At 47.0% G+C, this 27,233-nt stretch overlaps 1 protein-coding gene across 1 annotated transcript in view; it reads left to right on the plus strand.

Annotated features, from left to right (window-relative positions):
- The window catches only part of GPR37 (G protein-coupled receptor 37), a 45,877-nt gene extending 18,854 nt beyond the window's left edge, over window positions 1–27,023 (plus strand). The window contains exon 2 of the mRNA XM_030216948.1: window positions 25,678–27,023. Within this exon, the coding sequence (XP_030072808.1) occupies window positions 25,678–26,496 (819 nt within the window). The 3' untranslated portion in view covers window positions 26,497–27,023. The remainder of the gene's footprint in view (window positions 1–25,677) is intronic.
- Window positions 27,024–27,233: the final 210 nt, after the last annotated feature.

Genomic DNA, 27,233 nt, shown 5'->3' on the forward strand with positions numbered 1-27,233 from the left:
TTCTGCGAGATTGGAGATGAGTGGATGTAGTTCCTCTTCACAAAAGTAGAGACAGTGAAGAAGTGGGAAACTACAGACCAGTAAGTCTCAGTCGGTGGTAGGAAAAATAATGGAGTCGCTGCTGAAAGAAAGGATAGTTAACTTTCTAAAAGCCAATGGGTTACAAGACCTGAGGCAACATGGCTTTACCAAAGGAAAATCCTGCCAAACGAATCTTATTGACTTTTTTGACTGGGTGACCAAAGAACTGGATGAGGGACACGCGTTAGATGTAATCTACTTGGACTTCAGCAAAGCCTTTGATACGGTCCCCCACAGAAGGTTCGTGAATAAGCTGAAAGGTTTGAACTTTGGACCGAAAGTGGTGAACTGGATAAGAAACTGGTTGACCGACAGGTGACAGAGGGTGGTGGTAAATGGAATCAGCTCGGAGGAAAGGAAGGTGAGCAGTGGAGTTCCTCGGGTTGATGCCGAGGACTATTCTGTTTAATATATTTGTGGGAAATATTGCTGAAGAGTTGGAAGGAAAGGTGTGACTTTTTGCGGATGACACGAAAATAGCCAATAGAGTGGATACCCCGGAGGGAGTAGAAACGATGAGAAGGGATCTCCGAACATTATAAGAATGATCGCGGGTCTGGCAGTTAAAATGTAATAGCTGTAACTCCTCTGGGGTATGCGGCAACGTTAGTTTTTTCTGTTATTAGGTTAGTATTACCTTCAAAAAGTCATAAAAAACTAACTACAGAGCTATGTGCAATTTTTTTTTAAATGGTGCTCAGTGACTGGGTAGCTTTCGCTGGGCTGACTGGCAGTCCTCAATCGCTTCATACCCGACCTGACATCATAGCACCAGCGCCTACCTCCTACCTGTGGTGCTATAGTATTACTATTGTCAACAGTTCTTATATATTGGTGGACTATATACTACTACTACTACTTATCACTTCTATAGCGCTACAAGGCATACACAGCGCTGTACACCATACACATAAAGACAGTCCCTGCTCAAAGAGCTTACAATCTAAATAAGACAGGTAACAGACAGAACAACTAAGAGGTAAGGGGAATTAAAAAGGAGGGGATAAAAGGTACAGGCAAGTGAGCAGTGGTTAGGACTCAAAAGAAGCGTCAAAGAGGTGGGCCTTTAGCGTGGACTTAAAAACGGCCAAAGACGGGACTAGACTTACATGCTCGAGAAGTCTATTCCAGGCGTGTGGTGCAGTGAGATAGAAGGAACGGAGTCTGGAATTAGCAGTAGAGGAGAAGGGGACAAGTCAAAGTTAAACTTTAATGCCAAGAAGTGTGGAGTGATGCACTTGGGGTGCGGAAACCCAAAAGAGAGATACCGGATAGGAGGGGAGAGATTAGTAAGTTCGACTCAGGAGAGAGACCTTGGGGTGTTGGTGTCGGAGGATCTGAAGGTGAAGAAACAATGCGACAAGGCAACGGCTGTGGCCAGAAGGATGCTAGGTTGCGTAGAGAGGGACATAACCAGTAGAAGAAAGGAAGGGTTGATGCCCCTCTACAAGTCGTTGGTGAGGCCCCACTTGGCGTATTGTGTTCAGTTTTGGAGGCCGTATCTTGCTAAAGATTTTAAAAGACTGGAAGTGGTGCAAAGAAAAGCTACAAAAATGGTATGGGATTTGTGTTGCAAACCATATGAGGAGAAACTTGCTGACCTGAACATGTATACATTGGAGGAAAGGAGAAACAGGGGTGATATGGTACAGACGTTCAAATATTTGAAAGGTATTAATCCGCAAACTAACCTTTTCTGGAGACAGGAAGTCGGTAGAAATAGAGGGCATGAATTGAGGTTGAAGGGGGGCAGACTGAGGACTAATGTCAGGAAGTAATTTTTCATGGAGAAAGTGGTGGATATGTGGCATGCCCTCCCGTGGGAGGTGGTGGAGATGAAAACGGTAATGGAATTCAAACATGCGTGGGATAAACACAGAGGAATCCTTTTTATAAGGAATGGTTCCGTGTAATCTTAGCGGAGATTGGGTGGCGACGACGGTAATTGGAAACAAAACGGGAGCTGGGAAGACTTCTACGGTCTACGCCCTGATCGTGACTAAATAGATAGGGATGGACTGGAGTGTAAATTTTAAGGGGCTTCAATGTTAGCTTCAGAACTTAGTACAAGAACAGTACTGGGCAGACTTCTACGGTCTGTGCCCTGAGAAAGGCAAGGACAAATCAAACTCGTATATACATATAAAGTATCACATACCATGTAAAATGAGTTTATCTTGTTGGGCAGACTGGAAAACTCTTTTTATTGGAAAAAACTAAAAACAAATAACATACAAATCAAAACCAAGCCCCTAGCTATACACGGTCCTCCTATCTATGTACACCCCCTCCCCCTCCTCAATAGTACAGTGGAAACTGTTTATTAGAAAGACCAAAGAAAAAAAACCGGACATGCAAATCAAACCCAGGCTCCTAGCTAGACATGGTCTGCCTATCTATGTACACCCCCTCCTCAATAATACAATGGATCAACCCCCCCCCCCCGACCCCCCACAACCCCTTCAGACAACTGGCACACAATCCCCTGGGAAGCATGTCCCCTCATGGCGGCTTAAGCCTCACGTGTCTCCACCACCTCGAAGCCACCCCCACCCCTTTTTCCACCCTTTCCCACTTCGCCGCTTCCTGCACCGCCCTTACCACATCCCAGCTGACTACCTCCGCCGGCCGGACCTCCTGGTACAGGGACACCCTGCAGCGCGCCATCCAGAGGCAGTACCGCAATATCACCGAAATCAGAAAGCGTGTTACCGGATCCCCGCGTCCCTCTCCACCCTCTGGGCCATACACCCAGTCCGCATAGCTGTAGTTGCGGAAACTGGGGATCTGCAGCAACGAGGAAACCCGGTCAGAGACCTGGACTGTAAATGGGCACCTCACCAGGAAATGCTCCATCGTCTCTTCAGTTCCAGCACATTCCTCCCGTGGGCACCCTCTATCCCGCACATTGCGATATTTCAAATTTCCTCGGACGTACAGTCTACCGTGAAAGGACAGCCACGCCAGGTCTTTATACTTCACCGGGATGCGGTTCGAAGCAATCAACCGTAACCCGTGCTGCATCCGTGGGGCCGGCGCGTCCCTCAGCGCCAGAGGAGCTGAGAACACCTGCGCCCGTACTCTGTCCATCCAGACCCCCCGTTGTCCTGCCTTCACCTCCCCCACCGTCAGCCCCCACACCCTCACCAATTTCACTAGGGTCTTGCAATAACTCACCCCCCCCGGAGCCCCCCTTCGCAGTGCCACTACCCTCCCCCCCTCCCGCCATAGGTCCCAATATCTCGGCCACCACTGCAGGACACTCCTAGCCCACCCCGGTGGCTCCCGCCCTAACCGCCCTCCCCAGATTGAACTGCAGGAACAAAGCGCTGAAAAACAGGACTGGGTTTATCATGCCCACCCCCCCCTCCCTCCTAGGCAGATAGGTAACATTCCGTTTTACCGGATTCGTCCTGTTGCCCCAGAGCAGCCGGAAGAACACCCCATACAAGGCCGTGTACCGGCTCTCCGGCAGCAGGCAGATGTAACTGACGAACAGAAACAAAGGAACTAAGTGTGCCTTGATGAGCTGTACCCGCTCCCCCATGGTCATTTTCCACCCCTTCCATCTATCCACCCTCCCCTTCACTTCTTGGAGACACCTATCCCAGTTGTAGAGCCTATAATCCCCCTTCTCGAAGTATATTCCCAAGACCCGTATACGTTCCACAGCTGTAGGAAACCTACCTCCCAACTCAAATTGCAGCCCCTGATCCCCAACCCACAGGCTATTGGACTTTTGAAAATTGACCTGCGACGCTGTTGCCTGCGAGTATTCCTGGATCAGGTTCTGCAATCTACCTCCCTCCCTCTGGTCCGCTACCCACACTGTAACGTCATCTGCATACGCCACGACCCTTAACTGGTTATTGTCCCCCACCTCCACCCCTTCCAGCCCCTCCGCCCCCCCCTTCTCCAGCCGTCTTATAAAAGGGTCGATGGCGTATGCATACAACAGCGGGCTGAGTGGGCACCCCTGTCGGACCCCTGCCCCTACCTCAAACCCCTGCCCTCTCCACCCGTTAACCAGGGGAAAACACCCGGCATGGCCGATAGAGTAGCTGTAATTGCTCTATCCAACCCTTCGGAAACCCATAGCGCTCCAGAATGCTCCATAGGACACCCCACTGCACTCTATCAAACGCTTTTTCCTGGTCGAGTGTTACCAACAGCCTACCATGCCCTCCCACTCTACTGCGTTCTACCCCCTCCCGCACCCACGCTGCAGCTTCCAAGACCCCTCTCCCTTTAACCCCACATGCTTGCGAGGCTGCTAGCAAATCCCCAGACACCTGCCTCATTCTCTGGAATAGCATTCGCGCAAAGATTTTCGATCCGTATTAAGCAGTGCTATAGGCCGCCAGTTGGCCAGCATCGCCGGGTCCTTCCCCTTACTTAGTAGGATAAGAGCCGCCTCTGTCAAGGAACTAGGCAAGGAACCCTCCAACTGGGCTGCCCCCCATACCCTCACCAGGATCGGCACCAGCTGCTCCTTAAAGGCCTGGTAGAACTCAGTTGTTAGCCCATCCGGCCCCGGCGAGGTCTTCCTGTGGAGCGCCCCGATGGCTTCCTCCACCTCCTGTTCTGTCCACGGGTTCAAGAGGGCCTGAAGCTGGGGTCCCCTGTGACCTATCCCCGGGGTTCCTTCCACATAACACTCCATCTGCTCCATATCAATCTGCTGGGCTGAAAGGAACCCCGCAAAGTGGTCCCTCACTGCCCCCAGAATCCCCTCCTTGGTGTCCTGCAGGACCCCCTGTGCATCCCGCACCCCCTCCATCACCCTGCGCGCCCTCCGCTCCCGGCAGCATGCGAAGGGGTCCGGGCTACACATTTTCCCGAAGTCCCGCTCATACACCAAGGAGGTGTAGCGGTTGTACTGTACCTGCTCCAGGAGTGCTTGGAGATCATGTATTTCTTCCTCCCTCCCCCCTTGTGAAATCAATGTGTCCCTCTTTTTCTTTATTGCCATGCCCAACTTTGTCCTTTCCCCTCCCCTCCCTTCTCGCCTGTCTGAGAAAGAATCCCCGCGTTCGTCTTTTCACTGTATCCCACCACTCCCCCAATGACTGAAATGCCCCCTGCACTGACACCTGATCTTCCAAAAACCGGCGGTACTCCTCCCGCACCTGCTCGCTACCTAACCACTTTAAATTTAGTCGCCATAACCCCCTCCCTGGCCTCTGCGCTGCCGCCCCCCCCACCTGAAGGAGGACCATGTGGTGGTCTGAAAAGTCCACGTCCACGGTTCGTGGACCCCCCAGACAAACCCCCTTCTTTACCAGGAATCTATCGATTCTACTTTTACACTGCCCTCGAAAGAACGTGAACCCCTCCTGTTCCTCACAGAAGGCCACATGCGCGTCTACCAGCTCCGCCTCCCGCATGATCCCTGCCAGCCTCACCCCGTCATAGCCCACCTGTACCGATCGTCCCCCACTATCCTTTTTCCGCAATATGGTGTTAAAATCTCCCCCCCAGACTACTTGGCGCGAAGTGTATAGGTAGGGCTTGATCTTCCCAAAGAGGAGCACCCTTTCCTTCTTGCTTTGGGGCCCGTACACATTCACCACCCTCAGTGCTCTATCCTCCCAAATCGCATCCACAACAAGACATCTCCCCACCCCCAGCTCCACCACTCGCTGAATATTCACCCGGTGGGACTTAAATAAGATCCCCACCCCACCATACCTCTCCCCCGCCAACCCCCACACCGAGGGACCCCACTTCCAGGCCCGCCTTGCCCGCCTGATCACCTCAATGGACCGCAGCCGAGTCTCCTGGAGCAGGAAGCAATCTGCTTGGACCCTCGCGAACCAGTCATACGCTAAACCCTGCTTCTTCGGAGAGGCGATGCTGGCCACATTCAGCGTGGCAAATGTCAACACTAAGCCTGCCATCCTCATTGCGAGTCACGGGTCTGCTCACTCCCAACTTCTTTCCTTATCTCCTGGGATACCCCCTTCTTACCCTGAAGCAGGTCCTCTGCTATGCGGTCTACATCATCCCCTGCCAGATCCCCCTCCCCCCCCCCCGCAGCCGTCCTGTCTGCACCTTACCCCCCCCTCCCCCTTTCTTCCTTCCTTTCTTCTTTGCTCTATCCGGACCCACCCCCTGATCCCTCCCTCTCCCCTCTTCACCCCCGCCCCCTACCTCCTCCTCCGAGTCCTCCACCTCCCCCAAGTCCTCCAAGTCCTCCAGATCCTCCTCTAGCTCCACTCTGTCCCCCAAGCCTGCACTTGGGCCTTCACCACCTGCCCGGCCCCCTCAGCTTTCCTCTTACTCCCCTTTCCCCTCCCTCCCTCCCTCCCCTCTTCCTCCTCCCTCACCCCTCCCCCTCCCCCCAGAGCCTTCCCGCCCTTCTTCCTACCACCAGTACCCTCCTCCAGTGCTTCCTCATATTTCCGTTTGCCCTCTCCAATCCCCCCTGCCGCCCCCTCTTCCTCCATTAACTCCACCTCTTCTCCTTCCCCCTGTTCTTCCTCCTCCCTCCCAACCTCCCTATCCTCCTCCTCCTCCTCCAACACCTGAAATCTGTTCCTCCCCCTCTTCCCCTGCAGCGACCCCTCCCTGCCCACCCCTACTTTCCCCCCCCTCCGAAACTTCCCTTTCCTCTGTGGCACTTGTACCCACTCCCCCTCTCCCCCCTGCTCCACTCCTGACCCAGCCCCCTGCCGCCCCCCCTCCTGCATCCCCTCCTTCTCCCCCCCTTGCCCCTCCCTGCCTATCACCCCCTGCCCTATCCCCTCCTCCATTACCCCCCCTCCCCGTCCCTTCCCCCACATATCCCACTCGTTATGGGCCGCCCTAGGGCAGTTCCGATATGCATGGCCTAACCCGCCGCAGAGGTTGCACCTGATCGCGGTGCAGTCCTCTGTGGCATGCTGATCCCCGCATCTTCCACACTTTACCACTGGGCATGACATGCTGAAGTGCCTAAACGAACCACATCTGAAGCACTGCCGCGGCTGCCCCTTGTAAAAGCACAGTATCCTGTCACGACCGATAAAGGCAGCCGAAGGAATGTGCTGGACCACATGGCTCTCCTGTCTCAATTTGACCAGGGCTCCCCAACCTCCTGCCCAAACCCTGCTTGGATCCGGTAACTTTGTAAGTGGGGATCTCAGCTCCGCGTACCTCTGTAGCCAGTAGGCTAAATCTGCCCCAGAGATAGACTCATTTCTCACGAGCAGGGTGATCTGCACCAGGTCCGGCTTGCTTGCCATAGACCGCTATTAAATGGACTTGGAAAAATTCCGCATTTTTAGGTATAACTTGTCTGGAATGTTTTTACGTTTGGGGAGCGTGCCAGGTGCCCTTGACCTGGATTGGCCACTGTCGGTGACAGGATGCTGGGCTAGATGGACCTTTGGTCTTTCCCAGTATGGCACTACTTATGTACTTATGTACTTATGACTGGAATGGCCCTGAGGTCCCGCCACTCCCCCTTTCCCCTCACCCCCTCGTACCTTTCCCAGAATATTTCCATCCCCCTCTGGGTCATGAAGCTCAAGTCATATTCTGGGATGTTGATGGGGTGTATACACGCGTAAAAGTCCTCGGGTATAAACCCCATCCCCATCACCAGCCTCAAGACCCGATCCCTGGAGGGCATTGCCCCCTCCCCTATCCATTTGAGCTGTACCACATTTCGCCGCTTAGGCAGCTGTCCACCCCCTGTCCCCGCTCCCCCCCAACCCCTCCCTGGGCCCTCAAAACCACCCGATCTCCCCCCCTCCCTCCTTCCCCCTCCCTGGACTACTGCCGCAAAGGACTTGGACCCCAGCCCCCCCCCGCCCCCCCTCCACACTTGTTCCAGCCCTTCCCTCTGCCTCCCCCCCCTTCTGTCCCTCTGCCCCTCCCCTCATCCCTCTCCCTTCCTCAATATCCACCGCCCCCTCCCCCTCCCGTTGTCCCCCCGTCCCCTTCCCTCTCAGACAAACATCCAGCAACGTCCATAGTCAGTTCTGCGGCTTGGGCTGCCTCCAACTGATTGTCCTGCCCATCACCACTTCCTGGAACGTCCCTGCTCGTCCCTGCCACTGCAGGCTCCAGCCTCTGGGCTAATCGCCTCCTCTCCTCTGTCTCCTGGCGATACTCTGGCACCTGCCCAGTCAGGTCTGCAGTTGGCGATACCAGACTCCCTGCTCGCTCTGCCCCCGAACTCCCTCCAACCTCCGGCACCAGGGGCGAAGCCTCCGGAACTCCGCCGCTCCCCTTGGCTCCTCGCTCCCAGCCGTCCTGCTGGCAGGTCTGCTCCACCACCCGCTGCACATCTGTTAGACTTGCCATGTCCACTTCTGTAGTCAACGAAAGTCTCTCAACAATCGGGTTACTTCCCTCTTGCTTCTGGTGCAGTCCCTCCTGCGTTCTCCCAATGGCTGGCGCTTCCCGGGGGCATGGCTTGTCTGTTCCTGATTCCGCCACAGGCTGGCTGTTAGCACCCCCCGATTTCACCTCTTGTAATGGACAGCTGGTCAAATGAGCTCCCAGCTGCTGCCCGCTCCTATTCCTCTCTCTCCGACCCCTCTCCTGTAAACCGCCAGCTACTCCATGCTCAGGGAAGACATCCCCTGCTCCCGGACTTCGTGGGCGGGGCTTCTCCAGATGCCATGCTGCTTCGGTTTCCACTTCAGTCATTGCAGACCCGGCCAAAAATACCGGAGTCTGCCTCTGCTGACCCTTTTCCAACAGGGCCTCCTTCACGGCAACTGTCTCTGCTGTTTGCACAACTGCAGGTAAGCCCTCTGAGACTTCGACCACCACCTCTGTAGAAAACAGGCTGCTACCTGCGTCTCCCTCTGCTGCCTCCATTATCTGGAGTTTTGAAAAGTTACTGAGTTCTGTCCTCCCCTCCACAGGTAGGATCTCTACTCCAGCCCCCACCTCAGAGCCATGTCCTGCCGCTGCCTCCTTATCCTCTGGCTGCTGGGTAAGTGCTCTAGACTGTGTTGCCAACTGTCTCATGTATTTTAAGGTGGGGTCACCTCTGAACCCAGACAACTCTTTTGAGTCTAATGCTGCTGAAGACACTGAAGCTTGCTGCAACTGTAGTGTTCCTGAACCCCCAGACTGTGGTATTGAAGCCATCCTTTCTCGGTTAACATAGAGCTCCCTCAAAGGATTCACAGAGCCCTTTTTTAAACAGTTCAACAAGTGTTCTTTTTTCCCCAACAACTTTGATATCCGGGCTTCCTCTTTAACATACATTTGTCTGTGCTCCGCTGGGGCAAATTTACACATAGTTCTTGCCATTTTCAGACGTTTTCCTAGCTCCACTACTTCTTTTTCCACCAGCTTAATTCGTCTTACAATATTTACCACACTACTTGCTGGATCATCAGGGTCATAGCTCACTTCAAGGAACTCCTCATCTGACGATCCACTCTCCTCACTCTCACTCTCAGCTGCCTCCAGCAAAGGCTTCTGGCAAACTTCCATCGCCTCTTCCTTCTCCCTTCCTTGGAAGCGCCCTTCTGGGGCCTGTACTATCTTCCTCCCCCTCCACTGTCTTCTCGCTTACCTTCCGCAAGCTGGGCCATGGAGGGGGAAATGCTCTGGTGGCCTCCACTGGGCTGCTTCTCCCTTCGGTCCACTGGACTCCTTTCCCTTCTCCCGGTAGTCAAACCAGGGAGAGAGCCACTCCTTTCGGCCTTCTGGTCCCGGGCCCCAGGAGGCCCCATAGCCTGGGACTTTCCTGAGGCCTTCTCCCCAGGGACCCTCCTCATCTTTGGGGAGGGAGCTAGGTCTCACTCCCTTTCCACTGGAAGTCAGCAGAGCTCTCTAAAACACCTCCTTCCTCCTCAGCAGACTGGATGGACCGTACAGGTCTTTATCTGCCGTCATTTACTATGTTACTATCTAGCTTATTTTCGAAAGGGAAGGACACCCATCTTCCGACACAAATCGGGAGATGGGCGTCATTCTCCCAAAGTTGCCCAAATCGGCATAATCGAAAGCCAATTTCTTGCATCCTCAAATGCTTTCTGTCGCGGGGATGACCAAAGTTCACGGAGGCGTGTCGGCAGTGTACCAAAGGCGGGACTGGGGCGTGGTTAAGAGATGGGCATCCTTGGCCAATAATGGAAAAAAGGAGGGCGTCCCTCGCGAGCATTTGGTCGACTTTATTTGGTCCCTTTTTTTTCTCGACCAACCCTCGAAAAGGTGTCCGAACTGACCAGATGACCACCAGAGGGAATCGGGGATGACCTCCCCTTACTCCCCCAGTGGTCACCAACCCCCTCCCACCCTAAAAAACATTTTTATAGCCTCTATGCCAGCCTCAAATGTCATACCCAGCTCCATCACAGCAGTATGCAGGTCCCTCCTTACCACTTCCCATCACAAACAAATACCTTTGCTGGCGGGGGTTCCCAACCCTCGCCAGCCAAAGCCTTCTTCAGCGCCGGTCTCCGGCGCAGCTGTGTTCGCTGCCCTACTCTTCTTTCTTCTTGCTCCTCCTGTGCACGCTGACGCTCCTTCTCAGTTTCACGTAAAGGAGCGTCAGCATGCACAGGAGGAGGAAGAAGAAAGAAGAGCAGGGCAGCGAACATGGCTGCGCCAGAGACCAGTGCTGAAGAAGGTTTCAGCTGGCGGGGGTTGGGGACCCCCGCCAGCAAAGGTATTTGTTTGTGATGGGAAGTGGTAAGGAGGTGAGGGGAAGCAGCAAGGAGGCGAGGCGGGGGGGAGGGGTGAGGAGGCGAGGCGGGGGGACGAGGAGGTGAGGCGGTGGGGTGGCAAGGAGGAGAGGCACGGTGGGGAGGTGGCAGGGCGGAACTCAAAATGTGCCCCCAACCTCGGGCTCTGGCTCCCTCCCACCGTAAGGTCTGGCTACGCCCCTGGTCGTCCATATATTTCTATGGGCAACTTTAGTGTTTAGCACGTGCTAATCATTAGCACGTGCTAAAAACGCTAGTGCGCCCTTAGCACTGCATAGTAAAAAGGGCCCTTGGAATCAAGCAATACACTTGTACAGAAAAGTTAACTTCCAAAAATAAACAAAAAAGGGGGAGAGGTAAAGAGGAGAAATATATATTATTATTATTTGTTTTTTATTTGTTACATTTGTACCCCACATTTTCCCACCTATTTGCAGGCTCAATGTGGCTTACATAGTACCGTAAAGGCGTTCGCCAGGTCGGTTGATAACAAATACATGGTTATATAGTGATTGAATGAGGTAGTTGTAAAGGGTCGAAAGGAATGAACATTGTATATTGTCCAGTACGATCATTGGTCATGCTGTGTTGCTGGGTGAAGGAGTTACGTTGGATCATTGGGGTAGGCCTTTTTGAAGAGGTTGGTTGTTAGTGATTTCCTGAATTTCAGGTGGTCATGGATTGTTTTCACAGCTTTAGGGAGTCCGTTCCATAGTTGTGCGCTTTTGTAGGAGAAGCCAGATGCGTAAGTTGTTTTGTATTTAAGTCCTTTGCAGTTTGGGTAATGTAGGTTTAGGTAGGATCGTGACGATCTGATATTAGAAGTCATAATTCAAGTCCACATTTTAAAATTCAAGACTATGAATAATGGAGAAACTAAATATAAAGGAAAAAGAACATTGCTTATTCTTAAGTGCAGGAATGCAGTTCCTGATAGTACAAGTGCAAAGAAATACTTTGGATTCCTCGCTTTCTTCAAAACAGAATAGCTTTTATTCTGAGCGCATTGAAGTGGCCTGGTTGTATTTCTAATTTGCATTTGTATCCTGCCTTTTCTATCCCACAGGACTGTCTAAAGCAGCTTATAACAGATTAAGATACAATGCATTGAATACAGTGAAAACTAATTTCGTAAACAAATCATGATACATATTTTCAAAATAATTATGGTAAAACCCCTAACACCCAACATGCCCTCATTCTGACTAGGGAATGGGTCAGCAGAGTCACAATACATATTCTTAAACTAATGCTAAAACAGCAGAAATCTGAAACAACCCCAAATGCATAACCCCACCTTCTACGATCCCATACTGCTGCCTCATCTCAGCGCTAATCTTAAAACCAGGGGACAGATGGCAACCAACCAACCAATCAGGGTAATAGCCACTATAATATACTGCAAGAATGCAAATAATACACACAGGGAAAAATCCCTTCGCCTTCACAAATAGTCCCACTTCACTATACTAGTTTTCAGAAGAGGGATAGCATAGGTAGGTCCAGCCTCTCCAATAGCTTCCTAAGAAGTTCCCTAAGATGTGACCCACCCCTGCTGCAGGTGGCTTTTACAGGTCTACCCATTCAGAATATGGTGCTCAAAATTCAGTGCCGAAAAAACTGGCTCTGAATGGTACTCAATAATGGGTGTTCCGGGATCGGCACCCTTTATAGAATAGCACGTAGTGCCGGGATCTGTGCTCAGCTTTGGACGTGAGTAGGGTTACCATATGTCCGGATTTACCCGGACATGTCCTCTTTTTGAGGACATATCTGGGCAACCGGGCGGGTTTTGCCAATCTGCCCGTTTGTCCGGATTTCTGGACAAACGGGCAGGCTGGTGGGTGGACAAACGGGCAGATTGCTAGCCTCCCCTTCCCTTACTTACTACTGCCCTGGTGATCTTGTAACCTCTTCCGCCTTCGGGGCAGGAAAGAGCCCCCTCTTTCCTGCCCGGAGCGCTACCCTGCATGCATCCTTCCTGTTGCTGATCTTGGCGCTGATTCAAAATGCCTGCCGAGAGTTGAAGTGACCTCATGAGACTTCAACTCTCTGCGGCCATTTTGAATCGGCGCCGAGATCAGCCACAGGAAGGATGCATGCAGGGCAGTGCTCTGGGCAGGAAAGAGGGGGCTCTTTCCTTCCCCGAACAGGTCACTAGACCACCAGGGCAGTAGTAAGGTAAGGGGAGGGGGGTGACGGGAAGGGGGGGTGACGTGGTGTGTGACAGGGGGGAAGGGAAAATGTGAAAGGGGGTGGGGTGGGGTGTGTGGTTGGGGCGGGGCATGGGTTCTCCTTTTTGGGGGACAAAATATGGTAACCCTAGATGTGAGGAGTTACACCAACTGAAACTCGGTGTAAATCCCCAGCATGCAGAGTTGGGCATGGATCCACACTGCACATATTTTAAGGGAAAGCTCAGGCAGTGGCAGAAAGGGTTCTAAGGGTATTTTTCGGTAGGTAGGAGGAGCATGTTGGTGGTCTGAAGGATAACATAACTGTGGCAGAGATAACACACAAACAGATAAAAGTGCAGTCTCTCCTCAGCTTCCTAGTTACATAACTTCATGCATAGTTTACAATCCAACAAGTGTCTTTTTGCTATCAGGTTCTCATTGTTTGCTTTAGGTTTCTCCCTTCTTTGCATATATGCTGTTTCTTTTCTTCTTCTTCTTCTTCTGTTCCCATGTGCTCAGTGTCCTCATCTTGGTTAGTTTGCTACCTCATTTCTTAGCCTAGACAGAGCAAGCTTCTCCAACCTATGGTTGAGGGCCAGAATCCGGCCCACCAAATGCTGGCCATTGGAAGCTTGGCAATTCTTGTGGTACAATGCATGAAATACAGTGAAAGTTAATTTCATAAACAAATCATGATACATATTTTCAAAATAATTATGATAAAAACCCTAACACCCAGCTCTCTGTAAGCTTGAGCCACGCGGTGCTGGAAGTTTGGGCTGGAGTTTCAAGTCTTGCGAGACCTGCCCGAACTTCCAGCACCACATGGCCCAAGCTTGCAGAGAACTATGTCACAGTGGGGAAGCAGGAATCCCGCTGTTTCATCTGCAGCTGAAGCCAGGTGGGGGTAAAGACTGGGAAAAGGGGAGTACATGAAAGAGAGAGACCAGGTGAAAGCTAGGAAGGGGAAAATGCACCGTTGTATTTTCCGACTATTTGAAGAAACATGCGGCAAAATACGACGGCATGTGTTTTGGCTCTCCAAATGTTACATAATATAAAATGTGGCCCCCAATAGAAAAAAGTTAGACAAGCCTCACCTAGAGCTTCAGCATCCCTTCACATTAGGCAGGCCATTTCTCTCTGCTACTGAGTATCTGGGTTTAAAAAAGGTTTGGACAAATTCCTGGCGGAAAAGTCCATAGTCTGCTTTTGAGACAGACATGGGAAGCAACTGCTTGCCCTGGGATTTGTAGTAAGGAGTGTTGCCACAATTTGGGTTTCTGCCAGGTACTTGTGACCTGGCTTGGCCACTGTTTGGAAAACAGGATACTGGGCTAGATGGACCATTGGTCTGACCCAGTATGCCTACTCTTATGTTCTTATGAGTGTGTTTTTTCTATTACTTTTTCTCAAGGGTATTATGTAAAGTGGTGACTATATTATTACCACAAAAAAAGGACAGTCCTAGGACATACGGTCTAAATGCTAGAACAGTCTCCGGAACTAGATAAAACAGTGTGGTTGCTGTATTAGTTCACTAGATATAATAATAAATAGAAATAAAACACTAGTTAAAGACGTCATTGTGACCAGGAAAGTTTGGTCTTCAACATTCTGTTTTATTTACAATTGTTTTTAACGTTCACTTTTTTGGAGTTCTGTGCAACAGTTTGCGGTTGCTCTTCTATGCACTAGACTTCGGCCATCTGTTCCTGCTCCTTGGGATAGCCCTAACTGTAGAAAATGAGTAGAACCAATTACCACAAATTATTTTTTTAATTTTTATAATTTCTAACAGTATTACAAGGCTTTATAGAACCTTATACAGAAATTAGAATAGATAACCCCTGCATAGAACATAAATCAAATAACCTATTTAAAACAAGGTAATATTTAACAGGCACTGTCTTCCATCAAGCCCACTATGGGTGAGAAGATCCCAACAGAAATTATAAGAGAAGAAAAAAAACCAAGAAACACGTGGAGATGCATTTTACTATTTGGTCAAATACGAATAATGAAAAATATTATTCTGCCGAATATGAATACCGAATATGAATAATGGGCATTGAGCTTTAATATAACAAATAAAAGAAGCAACGTGAAATCAGAGATTCAAGTGTGTATTTCAGTAGGATGTAGCACAGTAGAGCCCATGGAATATTCGTATTTGAATTTAAATCACTATTCGGCCAAATACGAATAACTTATTCGGGGCCAAATTGAATACAAATATTTGGTAAAGCCATAATTCAAGTACAGTAAGTATTTTCTATCCCTGGAGGGCTCACAATTTAAAAGCAAAAAAAAAAAAAAGCTAAAGTGGGATTTTAACCTGGGTTCCTTGGTGCACAGAGGAATTCAAAGAGTAGGGTGAGCGGCTCTTCCAGAAAACCAAGGGAGACACTTGCTCAAAAAAGGTGATCTTTATTGGAAAACATCATACAATGAACATCCCAAAACTCCTGAGGCAGGCTGTGTCAAGTCGTTAGAGTTGTTTGATTATACAACGAACATCCCAAGACTCCTGAGGCAGGCTGTGTCAAGTTTGACACAGCCTGCCTCAGGAGTCTTGGGATGCTCGTTGTATAATGGTATGCAAAAATTTCCAAGATGACATTCAACCTTAAGTGAACAAAGTATATTCAAGATGTGGAACAGCGCATAAACCTGTCTGAGTCTGGTATTTTATTTTTATGCAATAAATTTTATTTGTTGAACCTTCAGTTTGTTAGCCTTCCCTCATTTCCCACTTCTTGAATTGTTCCAATAAAGATCGCCTTTTTTGAGCAAGCGTCTCCCTTGGTTTTTTTGGAAGAGCCAGCCCACCCTACTCTTTGAACTCCTCTTTGTTGAAGCTTGTAGAGATCAAGTGTTCCTCCACTTAGAGGAGTTATTTCCTCAATACACAGTCCACTACACTAACCATTAGCTACTCCTCAGAGCTGTATGTTGCTCTGTTAAGAATGTCCATAACACCTGGAGCTGTCATAGAGTCTAGCATCCCTTGCCAGTTTCACTTTCAGGGGAAAGGAGAGGAAAGGAGATAGCAACCACTAGGGGATTAAGAAGGTGTCATGCCTTAATCCCTCCAGTGAACAGCTACTCAATCAGAGCACCTTTCTGTAACCTGGATGTGACAAGTTCCAAGTCTAAATATGGACATCCATCTTTTTAAGACTCAGACGTATCTCCCCCTTCTTTGATTGGGCTCATCCATATTTTGGGCTCTCCCTAGTCCCACCCAAAACATACCCACACCATGTCCCCTTACCATATGAACGTATTGCAGTGTTAAGACATCCACATGCAGCTTTTGTAAAATTGGGATTTGGACGTCCATGCAATATAGACATCTAAATGCCAGTTTTCAGATGTCCAAAACAAGAATAGATCTTCTAAAATAACCACTATATTCTAGTAATCGTTTCTGTTCTAGCTATTAATATATAAGACCGTTAAACCCATACAGGCGTAACACATAACACAGCAGAATCATATATCGAGCAGAAAACGTTTTTTACCAATAATCCTTCAGTTGTGAAGGTTCAAAAATGCTATATCTAACTCAACACTTTGCAGGATATTTCAAGAAAAATTGACCTTCATTAGCCAATATATCTTGGCGCAGGGTCAGAAATGATTTTCGTCATTTTTGTGTCTCCATCCACAAGTCAGGGAAACACCATTCACACTGCCCACAAAACTCAGTGGCCTGGTTGAACCACTTTCTTCTTAAATTGTCTATCTCTATTACACTTGTATGCTGACATTAACCCACATATTTGTAGTACAGGGTATATCCACCTGACAACATTTAGGAGGTTAGTTACTACTAGCATGTTAAGGAAATACCTCACAATATTTGCCTCTTAAAGTGCATTAAACCGCAAACTCATGTGTTATTTATAGCAACACACATTAGAGAAAATGTGTATCATGTAATAATGAGATACAAAAGCAGTCAGAGGCATGCAAAGTACCTCATTATTATGGGGTGTGTTCTTAAAGTGGTAGGTGTATTAGAATAGACATGCAGACCCCAAGACAGGATTAAAGCATAGGCAAATTAGGCACATGCCTTGAGCCCAAACATTAAGGAGGTGCCCTCTCAGATTTGCTAATTCAGTGGCTTCCAAGGCAGCGTTTTGTCCTGGTAAGTCAACTGGTGACAGAAAGAAGAATGGAAGGAAAGGCCACCACTCCCCACAGAGGTTTGTCTATTATCTGCTGTGCATTGCCCTTCAGTGGGCAACAGGGGTGAGTGAGCAGTGCTTCTCTCTTGCTGCTACCTCCTCTATGGGTTTTTCTCTGCAGCCAGATCTAGGCCAGGTCCTGTTAGTAGGAGTTTTAAAATATTCTGATATTATAATTGAAGGCCTAATGAGCTTGTTTGCCTAGGGCCCACAGAAAGGTTAATCCTGCCCTGGCAGATCCCCTTCCCCCTCCCCCCAGCAATGACCCCTCTTGAACAGACAGATTATTGAGGGTGTGCGCCTTTATAGAATTAGCTCCTTAGGGGGTAATTCTCTACAGGTTGCCTAAAGTTAGGCCTAGATGATGCGAGCTTAATGTAAATTCCATTTCAGAAATGAAACACATTACTGCTATGAAATACTAGTGTAAGTCTTCAGTTACATATCTAATTTTAGGAGTGAGCACTTACTGCTCAATGGCTTGTGTTAATGCTCACACCTAATTGCTGTCAGTTAAGCGGGCAGTCAATAGTAGGTATGCCCCTGATCCACCCATGCCCCTCCTAGGTCCATGCCCCCCTTGCAGTTGCATGCTGTGCTTTCACACTTAAAGCACTTCCAGATCAGTAATCTCTCTATCGTGTCAGCATTCCTATGGAGGATGCCTTAAAAATGGATGATCTATTGGACTTCAAGCCAGATTTCCTTTCATACTTACTCTCCATTATTCAGCATCTGTTCATAGCTGCTTCTTGGGTGGCAAGCATTCCAGTGTATGTTTTTATGGAAATTCAATGACAGTGCTGGCAGGGCTGAAGAATCAGATGAGAAACTATCATCTAATTTTCAGATCTTCTCAAGTGGGACAACATGCACATACCTTCAAGAGATTTTAGCTTGCTTTCTTTTGAAATGTATCCTCTCCAAAGGGGTCTTTATATGGCACTGGTGAGTGTCCTATAATTCTCTTGTGTTTATTCTTTTTGATACTGTATGTTAGCATCTACTAAACTTGTTAGCATTAAACCCCTCTAGGCCATCATTCCTTTCCCTTCTCTTTTCCTGTTGTTGTTGAAGCCACCAACAGTAAAACATGTTATAACATTTTTAAGGCACGTCAGGGTAAACATTAATGTATTCACACTCCCTTCCATGAACTTCCCTTGCTTTTGTCCTGTAACATAAGCTAGAAGTGCATGAAATACTTATATTATCTAGACTCCTCTATCAAACGTTAGTGTTTTCTGTCCATACGTTTGAAACAACATGGAAAATTGTCCATGTTGCAAAGCAGAGCAGTTAATTACTGACAGACAGTGACTATTGGATAGCACTGGAAATGATGAGTAAAGTGAAGGACAAGCATAAGAACATAAGGATAGCCATACTGGGTCAGACCAATGGTCCATCTAAGCCAGTATCCTGCTTCCAACAGTGGCCAATCCAGGTCACAAATACCTGGCAAAAACCCAAATAGTAGCAACATTCCATGTTACCAATCCCTGGGACAAGCAGTGGCTTCTCCATGTCTGTCTCTAGCAGACTGTGGACTTTTCCTCCAGGAATGTATCCAAACCTTTTTTAAACCCAGATACGCTAACTGCTGTTACCACATCCTCCGGCAACGAGTTCCAGAGCTTAACTCCTTGTTGAGTGAAAAAATATTTCCTATTATTTTTTTTAAGTATTTCTATATAAGTTCATTGAGTGTCCCCTAGTCTTTGTAGTTAGGTACTGATAGCCAAAGTGGTTTTTGCAGGAAGGGTGTGATGTGGTCATGTCATTTGCAGCCTTCTATCAGTCGTGCTGCAGCATTCTGAATTCATTGGAGCTGACACAAACTCTTTTTGGTTTGACCAGTGTACATTTAAATACTTAAATGGTATTAATCTGCAAACACATCTTTTTCAGAGATGGAGAAGCGGTAAAACTAGAGGACATAATTTAAGGTTGCTAAGTTCTTTTTGGTTTCTGGAGGACAAACAGAGTCAAGAACCTGAACGGTGACCATAGCAAAAGAAGATATTTGACAGTGATTGCACAAAAAAAATGAGAATAGCTTGACAGATGATATCTAAGGCATGCAGGAGTGCATCATAAACAATCTTGTAATTCTCACCATTCTGCACGCAGATATCTTAACATACTCACCCAAATTACGCACAGATTCTATATATGGCATTGATCAAAGATGCACACAAATTAATTGGCTTACAAACCAATTAATTGAAATAAATTGATGTTAACTATCAAAGTTCTGTACTTCCAAATCCATTGTGTTTGTATTACGATCATCTTATATTCTTGATGCTATGATCAATCTTGGTTGTAAACCTCATTGAATTCGAGAATTCTTGAGATAATGTGGGATATAAATGTCATAAATAAATAATTACAGTTAATTGGCATTATTAAATATTTGCACACGCATCTTCCTGGCTGCTAGTTTATAACCCCGTGTGCCTAAATCCCCTCGCATGCAACTCAAAAGGGGACATGCCTAGGGAGCAGGACAGGGGCGTTCCAAAAAATTGCATTCAGAGTTATAGAGTACATAAGCATTGCCATACTGGGACAGACCAAAGGTCCATCAAGCCCAGCATCCTGTTTCCAACAGTGGCAAATCCAGGTCACAAATACCTGGCAAGATCCCAAAAATGTACAAAACATTTTATGCTGCTTATCCCAGAAATAAGCCGTGGATTTTCCCCAAGTCCATTTTAATAATGGTCTATGGACTTTTCCTTTAGGAAGCCATCCACACCTTTTTTAAAAGCCTGCTAAGCTAACCACCTTTACCACATTCTCTGGCAACAAATTCCAGAGTTAAATTACACATTGAGTGAAGAAAACTTTTCTCCGATTCATTTTAAATTTACTACTTTGTAGCTTCATTGCATGCCCCCTAGTCCTAGTATTTTTGGAAAGAGTAAACAGATGCTTCATGTCTACCTGTTCCACTTCACTCATTATTTTATAGACTTCTATCATATCTCCCCTCAGCCATCTTGTCTCCAAGCTGAAGAGTCCTAGCCGCTTTAGCCTTTCATCATAGGGAAGTCGTCCCATCCCCTTTATCATTTTTGTCGCCCTTCTCTGCACCTTTTCTAATACCACTATATCTTTTTTGAGATGCGGTGACCAGAATTGAACACAATATTCGAGGTGCGGTCGCACCATGGAACAATACAAAGGCATTATGGGTTTCAGCTGGCATAAATACCAGCACCCAAATTTGGACACGGGAAGTGCTATTTTATAAAGAGCATTCAACTCAAAGCTCCCTCTATAAAATAGCACTCCATGCCAATTTTCTCTGGCGCCCAAATTTGGATGCTATTTACTGAATCCAGTCCATACTATATATGCATTTACTTCTGCTTTACGCTGGCGTGGGACCAGTGGTGTACCAAGGTTGGGGCGATGGGTGCAGTCCACTCTGGGCTGTACTGAGCAGTCATGCGGCTGTCGGCTTGGCTGGTCCATTGCCTCCTCTGACGTCAACTTCCTGTTCCAGGGCAGGGAACCAGCAGAGCTGACAGCCACTCTACTGCTGAGTGCACCTCTTGCTTGGAGGAAGGAAGGGCAGGGTAACGCACCTGGAGGATGGAGGTGCTTCTCTCCGGGTGGCAGCCAAGGTAGGTACACCACTGCCTAGGACCTTTGGTTCATCCATGGAGCCAAAGGACAAACACACAATGAGCATCAGGACATCTTTGCTGGCATATATCAATTGAGCATATGTTTCATGAGATCAACAATATATTTTGTTTCTCTTCAGTTCTGTTACTACAGTATAACCAGGGGTATGCTGGTAAATTTTTAACAACGGGCTCTCTCTCCGGGCATAGCCGGCCCTGAAATTCTTTTTTTGGGGGGGAATACATGCCTCTCTCTCCCCTCCCTTGTGCGGGCACTCTAGGCATACCTTTGTCGAGCCCCACCAGCCAATAAATGGACTGCCACCATTCTCTGCTGCTTGTTTCTGGCTCTGAGCAGCATGATGGAACCTTCTTGCGCTTGCATGAAAAGTCCCAACCTGATGCTCAGAGTCAGAAACAAGGAGCAGGGAGCAGCAGCAGTCTATTTACTTGGCTGGTGGGGCCAGCATCACTGCCAGCAAAGTAAAAGAGAATTCAGGAGGGGGCCCAAGCCCACATTTTGGGAGTCAGTTGTTAAAGTAGCCATGGGAAGGCCTACTTTAACAACCGGCTCCCAAAATTCTTAAAAACTTAACAAACGGCTCTCGCGAGCCCTTGAGAGCCTGCTCCAGCACACCACTGAGTATAACATTTCAGATTTGATCCCCAATATAGCATGTTCATTCCTTCTAATCTATAGCATACTGGTTTGTGTCATGATAGAACTTTACATTGCAGCAGGTGATGGTGTGGACTGTGTGCAGGTGACTCTTCTAAGTGAATAAAGATGTTATTGCTTTGGTAAGATGTTGCTGGAACAGCCTGCCCCTTTATCTTAGAACTGAGCCCTCACTTCATAAGTTCAAACACCTTCTCAAGGCCTACTTTTTTACTGCCCCCTTCAGATAGGTTCCTGGTGTTAGGGCAGTAAGTGACTGAGCTATGCCCTTTGCCCCCCCCCCCCCCTTCCTTCTATGTTGATATTGTAATTTCTTCCCTCTTGTTTTTCCTTATCAGTCTTTTTCATGTGTCCTTGTCTTATCCCTGTTTGTCTCCCCACTGTTTACTTGGATACTATAGTACACCCCTAGATATTATTTTTTATTTGCAGAATATCAAAATAAACTTGGCTTGATGAGCTGGCTTCTAGAGAAAGGCTGCTACTGCTTCAGTGCATGCTGCATAGTATGTATTATTTCTGTAGACTGTATTGAAGGATCATTGAGAGATTCCTAGCCATCGTACGATAGGAACCAACTTTTCAAAATGGAAATAACCCTTCCCTTGACACAAACAAGGAATTTTCTCAATATTGGGGGTGCTCAAGCACCCACAGAGCCGGTTCCTATGCATCATACAATTATAAGCAAAATTGCGGATAACAACTGCTCACTACAATGTATATATGAATAATTGTGGTGGAGGAAAAGACCTCAGCAATCTACGGACGAATCAACTCATAAGACCTCAGCAATCCATGGCCAAAGCAACTCATATGTCCCTCATTATAACCAAGACTAATTGACCAACATCAATCACCGATTAGAAAAACCTCCACCACACAAAATATATAAGAACATAAGAATAGCTATACTGGGTAAGACCAAAGGTCCATCTAGGACGACGAGCACTTAGACGACTTTACCTGGTCCTGTTTTTCTTATGACCAAGCCACAAAAAGGTGCCCAAACTGACCAGATGACCACCGGAGACAATCAGGGATCACCTCCCCTTACTCGCCCAGTGGTCACTAACCCCCTCCCACCCTCAAAAAACATCTTTAAAAATATTTTGTGCCAGCCTCTATGCCAGCCTCAGATGTCATACTCAGGTCCATCACAGCAGTATGCAGGTCACTGGAGCACTTTTAGTGGGTGCAGTGCACTTCAGGCAGGCAGACCCAGGCCCATCCCCCCTTACCTGTTACACTTGTGGTGGTAAATGTGAGCCCTCCAAAACCCATCAGAAACCCACTGTACCCACATCTAGGTGCCCCCTTCACCCGTAATGGCTATGGTAGTGGTGTACAGTGGTGGGTAGTGGATTTTGGGGGGGCTCAGCACACAAGGTAAGGGAGCTATGTTACTGGGAGCAATTTCTGAAGTCCACTACAGTGCCCCCTAGAATGCCCGGTTGGTGTCCTGGCATGTCAGGGGGACCAGTGCACTATGAATGCTGGCTCCTCCCACGACCAAAGGGCTTGAATTTGGTTGTTTCTGAGATGGGCGTCCTTGGTTTCCATTATCTCCGAAAATCAGAAACGACCAAGTCTAGGGATGACCATCTCTAAGGACGACCTGAATGTAAAGATTTGGGTGTCCCCGACCATATTATCGAAAAGAAAGATGGACGTCTATCTTGTTTTGATAATATGGGTTTCCCCGCCCCTCCACCGGGATGTTTTGCGAGGACGTCCTCAGCAAAACTTGGGTGTCCCTTTCGATTATGCCCTTCCACGTGCTCCATGGTCTACATGGATATTCAGTGTTGGCTGCAATCCAAATACCGGTGCTGAATATCTGTTTGTTATGGATTTTTTTGTTTTTATTTTGTTTGGAATTTTGTTATTTTTTTCCAACAAATTAAGAACAACATAGTATACAACTATATATAACAAATATCAGTGCATGCTTGTTCCTTACAAATAGTGACCATTAAGGTATTCTCTCAATCTGTCCTAGTAAAATTGATATAGCATTGTTTTGTCATCCCTCCCCCAGCCACCCTCCTTCTTTCCCCAAACAATAACAGCACACCAGGAACATCCCCCTTATGTATTGTTACAAAAAAACCCGTAAAACCAAATTAGCAATGGAATTCAATTAACTATTGAAAGGGTATGAAAGGTTTTGGGGAGTTATTTAAGTAGAGGAGTGTGGTAGCCGTGTTAGTCCACTCTTAAGGTTATCAATAGAAATCAAACAAAATAAAACATGGAAAAGAAAATAAGATGATACCTTTTTTATTGGACATAACTTAATACTTTTCTTGATTAGCTTTCGAAGGTTGCCCTTCTTCCTCAGATCGGAAATAAGCAAATGTGCTAGCTGACAGTGTATATAAGTGAAAACATTCAAGCATTACTATGACAGTAAAATAGATACCATTGGAGATTCTACATGGAATGTTGCTACTATTGGAGATTCTACATGGAATGTTGCTATTCCACTAGCAACATTCCATGTAGAAGGCTGCGCAGGCTTCTGTTTCTGTGAGTCTGACGTCCTGCACGTACGTGCAGGACGTCAGACTCACAGAAGCAGAAGCCTGCGCGGCCACATTGGTGATCTACAAGGGCTGACTTCTACATGGAATGTTGCTAGTGGAATAGCAACATTCCATGTAGAATCTATAGAAATCAAACAAAATAAAACATGGAAAAGAAAATAAGATGATACCTTTTTTATTGGACATAAGTTAATACTTTTCTTGATTAGCTTTCGAAGGTTGCCCTTCTTCCTCAGATCGGAAATAAGCAAATGTGCTAGCTGACAGTGTATATAAGTGAAAACATTCAAGCATTACTATGACAGTCTGACAGGGTGGGAGGAGGGGGGTGGGTAGGAAGTATGCATGGGGACATCAAAGCATATCATTGTTATTCTAACAGGATGGGTGTATAGTAATGCTTGAATGTTTTCACTTATATACACTGTCAGCTAGCACATTTGCTTATTTCCGATCTGAGGAAGAAGGGCAACCTTCGAAAGCTAATCAAGGGGAGTTATTTAGAAAGACTGTAGACCATCCAGACATTTCTGTGTATAATTTACTGTGACTGGTGAAAGTACTAACTATGAATTATAAAAGTACTAAAGCATCATCGGCTGCTATATTGTTGTGGCTTTTATAATGTTACGTTCTTGGAAGTTAATAACTTTGTAGAGTCAGGAGTTTTTGAGACACAAAAACAGCAAAGTTGGTCTGGGAAGAAGGCAACCAATGATGCAAATTTAGGGGCCCTTTTACTAAGTCGTGCTAAAAAGTGGCCGATACTGTTGTCAGCATGTGCATTTCCTCTACGCTGCAGCCACTTATAATGTGGCAGTAAAATGGCCGCATTTCCATATTTTTCTTTAATGACCATGTGCTAATTTCCCAATTAATGTATGGCCCTTACTGACACCTATTTTGTAGGCACTAAGGGCTCCTGCGCTAACCCTGCAGTAATCGGACAGTGCGGGGCAGTGTGCCCATTCTACCGGATTAGCACAGGGCATGCCTACTCTCGGCCCATAGTCATACACCCCATGCTGAAAAAAAATTTATTTTTTAGCATGGGATTAGCGCTTGCTGATGGGCACACTGCTGTGGGATGCCTCAGCACGTCCTGCGGCAGTGCTTTTTGCCATGCAGTAGGCATGCTCTAGTGCCTATCACGGCTTAGTAAAAGGGCCTCTTAATGTATTAGTGGACAAGGACCCAACTTGGCCAAGTTTTAACAATAGTCTTGACAATAGTCTTCATCGAGGGGTCGCAAAGTGCTCTGAACTCCACTTCGGGGAAAAAACCTAGGTGGCAATGCCTGGGTGAGGCTTGGATTGCTTCATTGGTTGTTCCTCCTTTCCGGACCACCCTTGTTGTTTTTGTGTCTCTTGCTGGTTCTGTAAAGGTCGCATTCATGTTTTTCTGCTTTGATCATTTTAGAGTCCGGGTTTTTCCCCATTTTCCGCTTATAATGAAATCATTTATATGAATAGGTTCCTAAATGGTTGATCCAAAATTATGGGCTCTATTAGCTGTCTATTCTGGCGATGTATTTAATCCTTCCATTCATCATGTAAATACTCAAGTACATTATTCCTAATTAATTATAATTCCTAGGTGGAATTAGCGACATGACATAGGATAGTGTTCATTCAATCTATTGCATTTCAGATAAGTTTTGATAAAACATATATGTCTTTTTTTTCTTTCATAGGTAGCTTCTCTTGGAGTTACAACATTTACGTTATGTGCCCTCTGCATAGACCGCTTTCGTGCTGCCACTAATGTTCAGATGTACTACGAAATGATTGAGAACTGTACCTCTACCACAGCCAAACTTGCAGTCATATGGGTTGGTGCTCTGCTGTTAGCACTGCCTGAAGTTGTCCTACGCCAGTTGACGAGAGAAGATCTTGAACTGAGTGGAAGGCTTCCTGAAGAACGTTGTGTGGTTAAAGTCTCTCCTGAACTACCTGACACCATCTATGTGTTAGCTCTGACATACAAAAGTGCAAGGCTCTGGTGGTACTTTGGCTGTTATTTTTGCTTGCCTACTCTTTTCACTATTACTTGTTCCCTGGTGACAGCAAGAAAAATCCGCAAAGCGGAGAAGGCTTGCACGAGAGGGAACAAGCGACAAATTCACCTGGAAAGTCAAATGAACTGTACAGTGGTGGCATTGACTATTTTGTATGGTTTTTGTGTAATTCCTGAAAACATCTGCAATATTGTGACTACTTATATGTCCACAGGGGTCTCCAGGCAGACAATGGATCTTCTTCATCTCATTAGCCAGTTTCTTTTCTTCTTTAAGTCCTGTGTGACCCCCGTACTTCTCTTCTGTCTTTGTAAACCTTTCAGTCGGGCCTTTATGGATTGTTGCTGTTGCTGTTGTGATGAATGCATTCAGAAGTCTTCAACAGTGACAAGTGACGACAACGACAATGAGTATACAACAGAACTGGAGCTCTCTCCTTTCAGTACCATACGTCGTGAGATGTCCACATTTGCCTCTGTCGGAACCCATTGCTAATCAAACTTCTAAGACTTAATAACTAAAGTATTTTGTGGGTGTCTTTTTCTTACTTTTAGATTTTTTATTCTAACACAAGGACGAAATAGTTCTATACTTGTAATTGATTTGCATATTAACATCCTTGCTTTGTGAAAAAGGTTGTTTACTTTTTACTGAAAAGGCAGACTGACACTGTAGATCGTTTTCTTAGATATGGTGCTAGCATTGTATTGTTTGATAAAGAAGTTTCTACTGCACCTTAATTAGGGTTCCTTTTACTAAGCTATGTTAAGTGCTAGCACGGGACATGCTGTGGTGTCCTGTGGTAAAAGCCCAATGTGCATTCAAAACACGTGCTACATACGTTTTCTTTATTTGTCTCAAAAAAGGCATGTCTGGGGATTGAGAGTGGGCATGACAGCACGAAGCAGTTAGCACAGCCACATTACCGTGGGAATAACTGATTAGTTCAGGGTTAGCACATGAGCCCTTACCAGCTACAAAATAGGTGGTAGTAAGGGCTTATGAACTAATTTTTGGTAATGGCCATGCACTAATGGCAACAATACTGCACAGCCATTTTCCGGCTATGGTACAAATGGCCTTAGTGTGCGGGAAACCCACGCTAAGGCCACTTTTTACCACAGCTTAGTAAAAGGACCCCTTAACATCTTGCTGTTTGTAATAATCACTGTAAAATGGTTATATAGACAAAGTCAGATTTCAAAACATAATTTTATTCACAAGATTTGGCT

Source organism: Microcaecilia unicolor, chromosome 10 (assembly GCF_901765095.1).
Source record: "Microcaecilia unicolor chromosome 10, aMicUni1.1, whole genome shotgun sequence".
In the NCBI taxonomy this organism is placed as follows: Eukaryota; Metazoa; Chordata; class Amphibia; order Gymnophiona; family Siphonopidae; genus Microcaecilia; species Microcaecilia unicolor.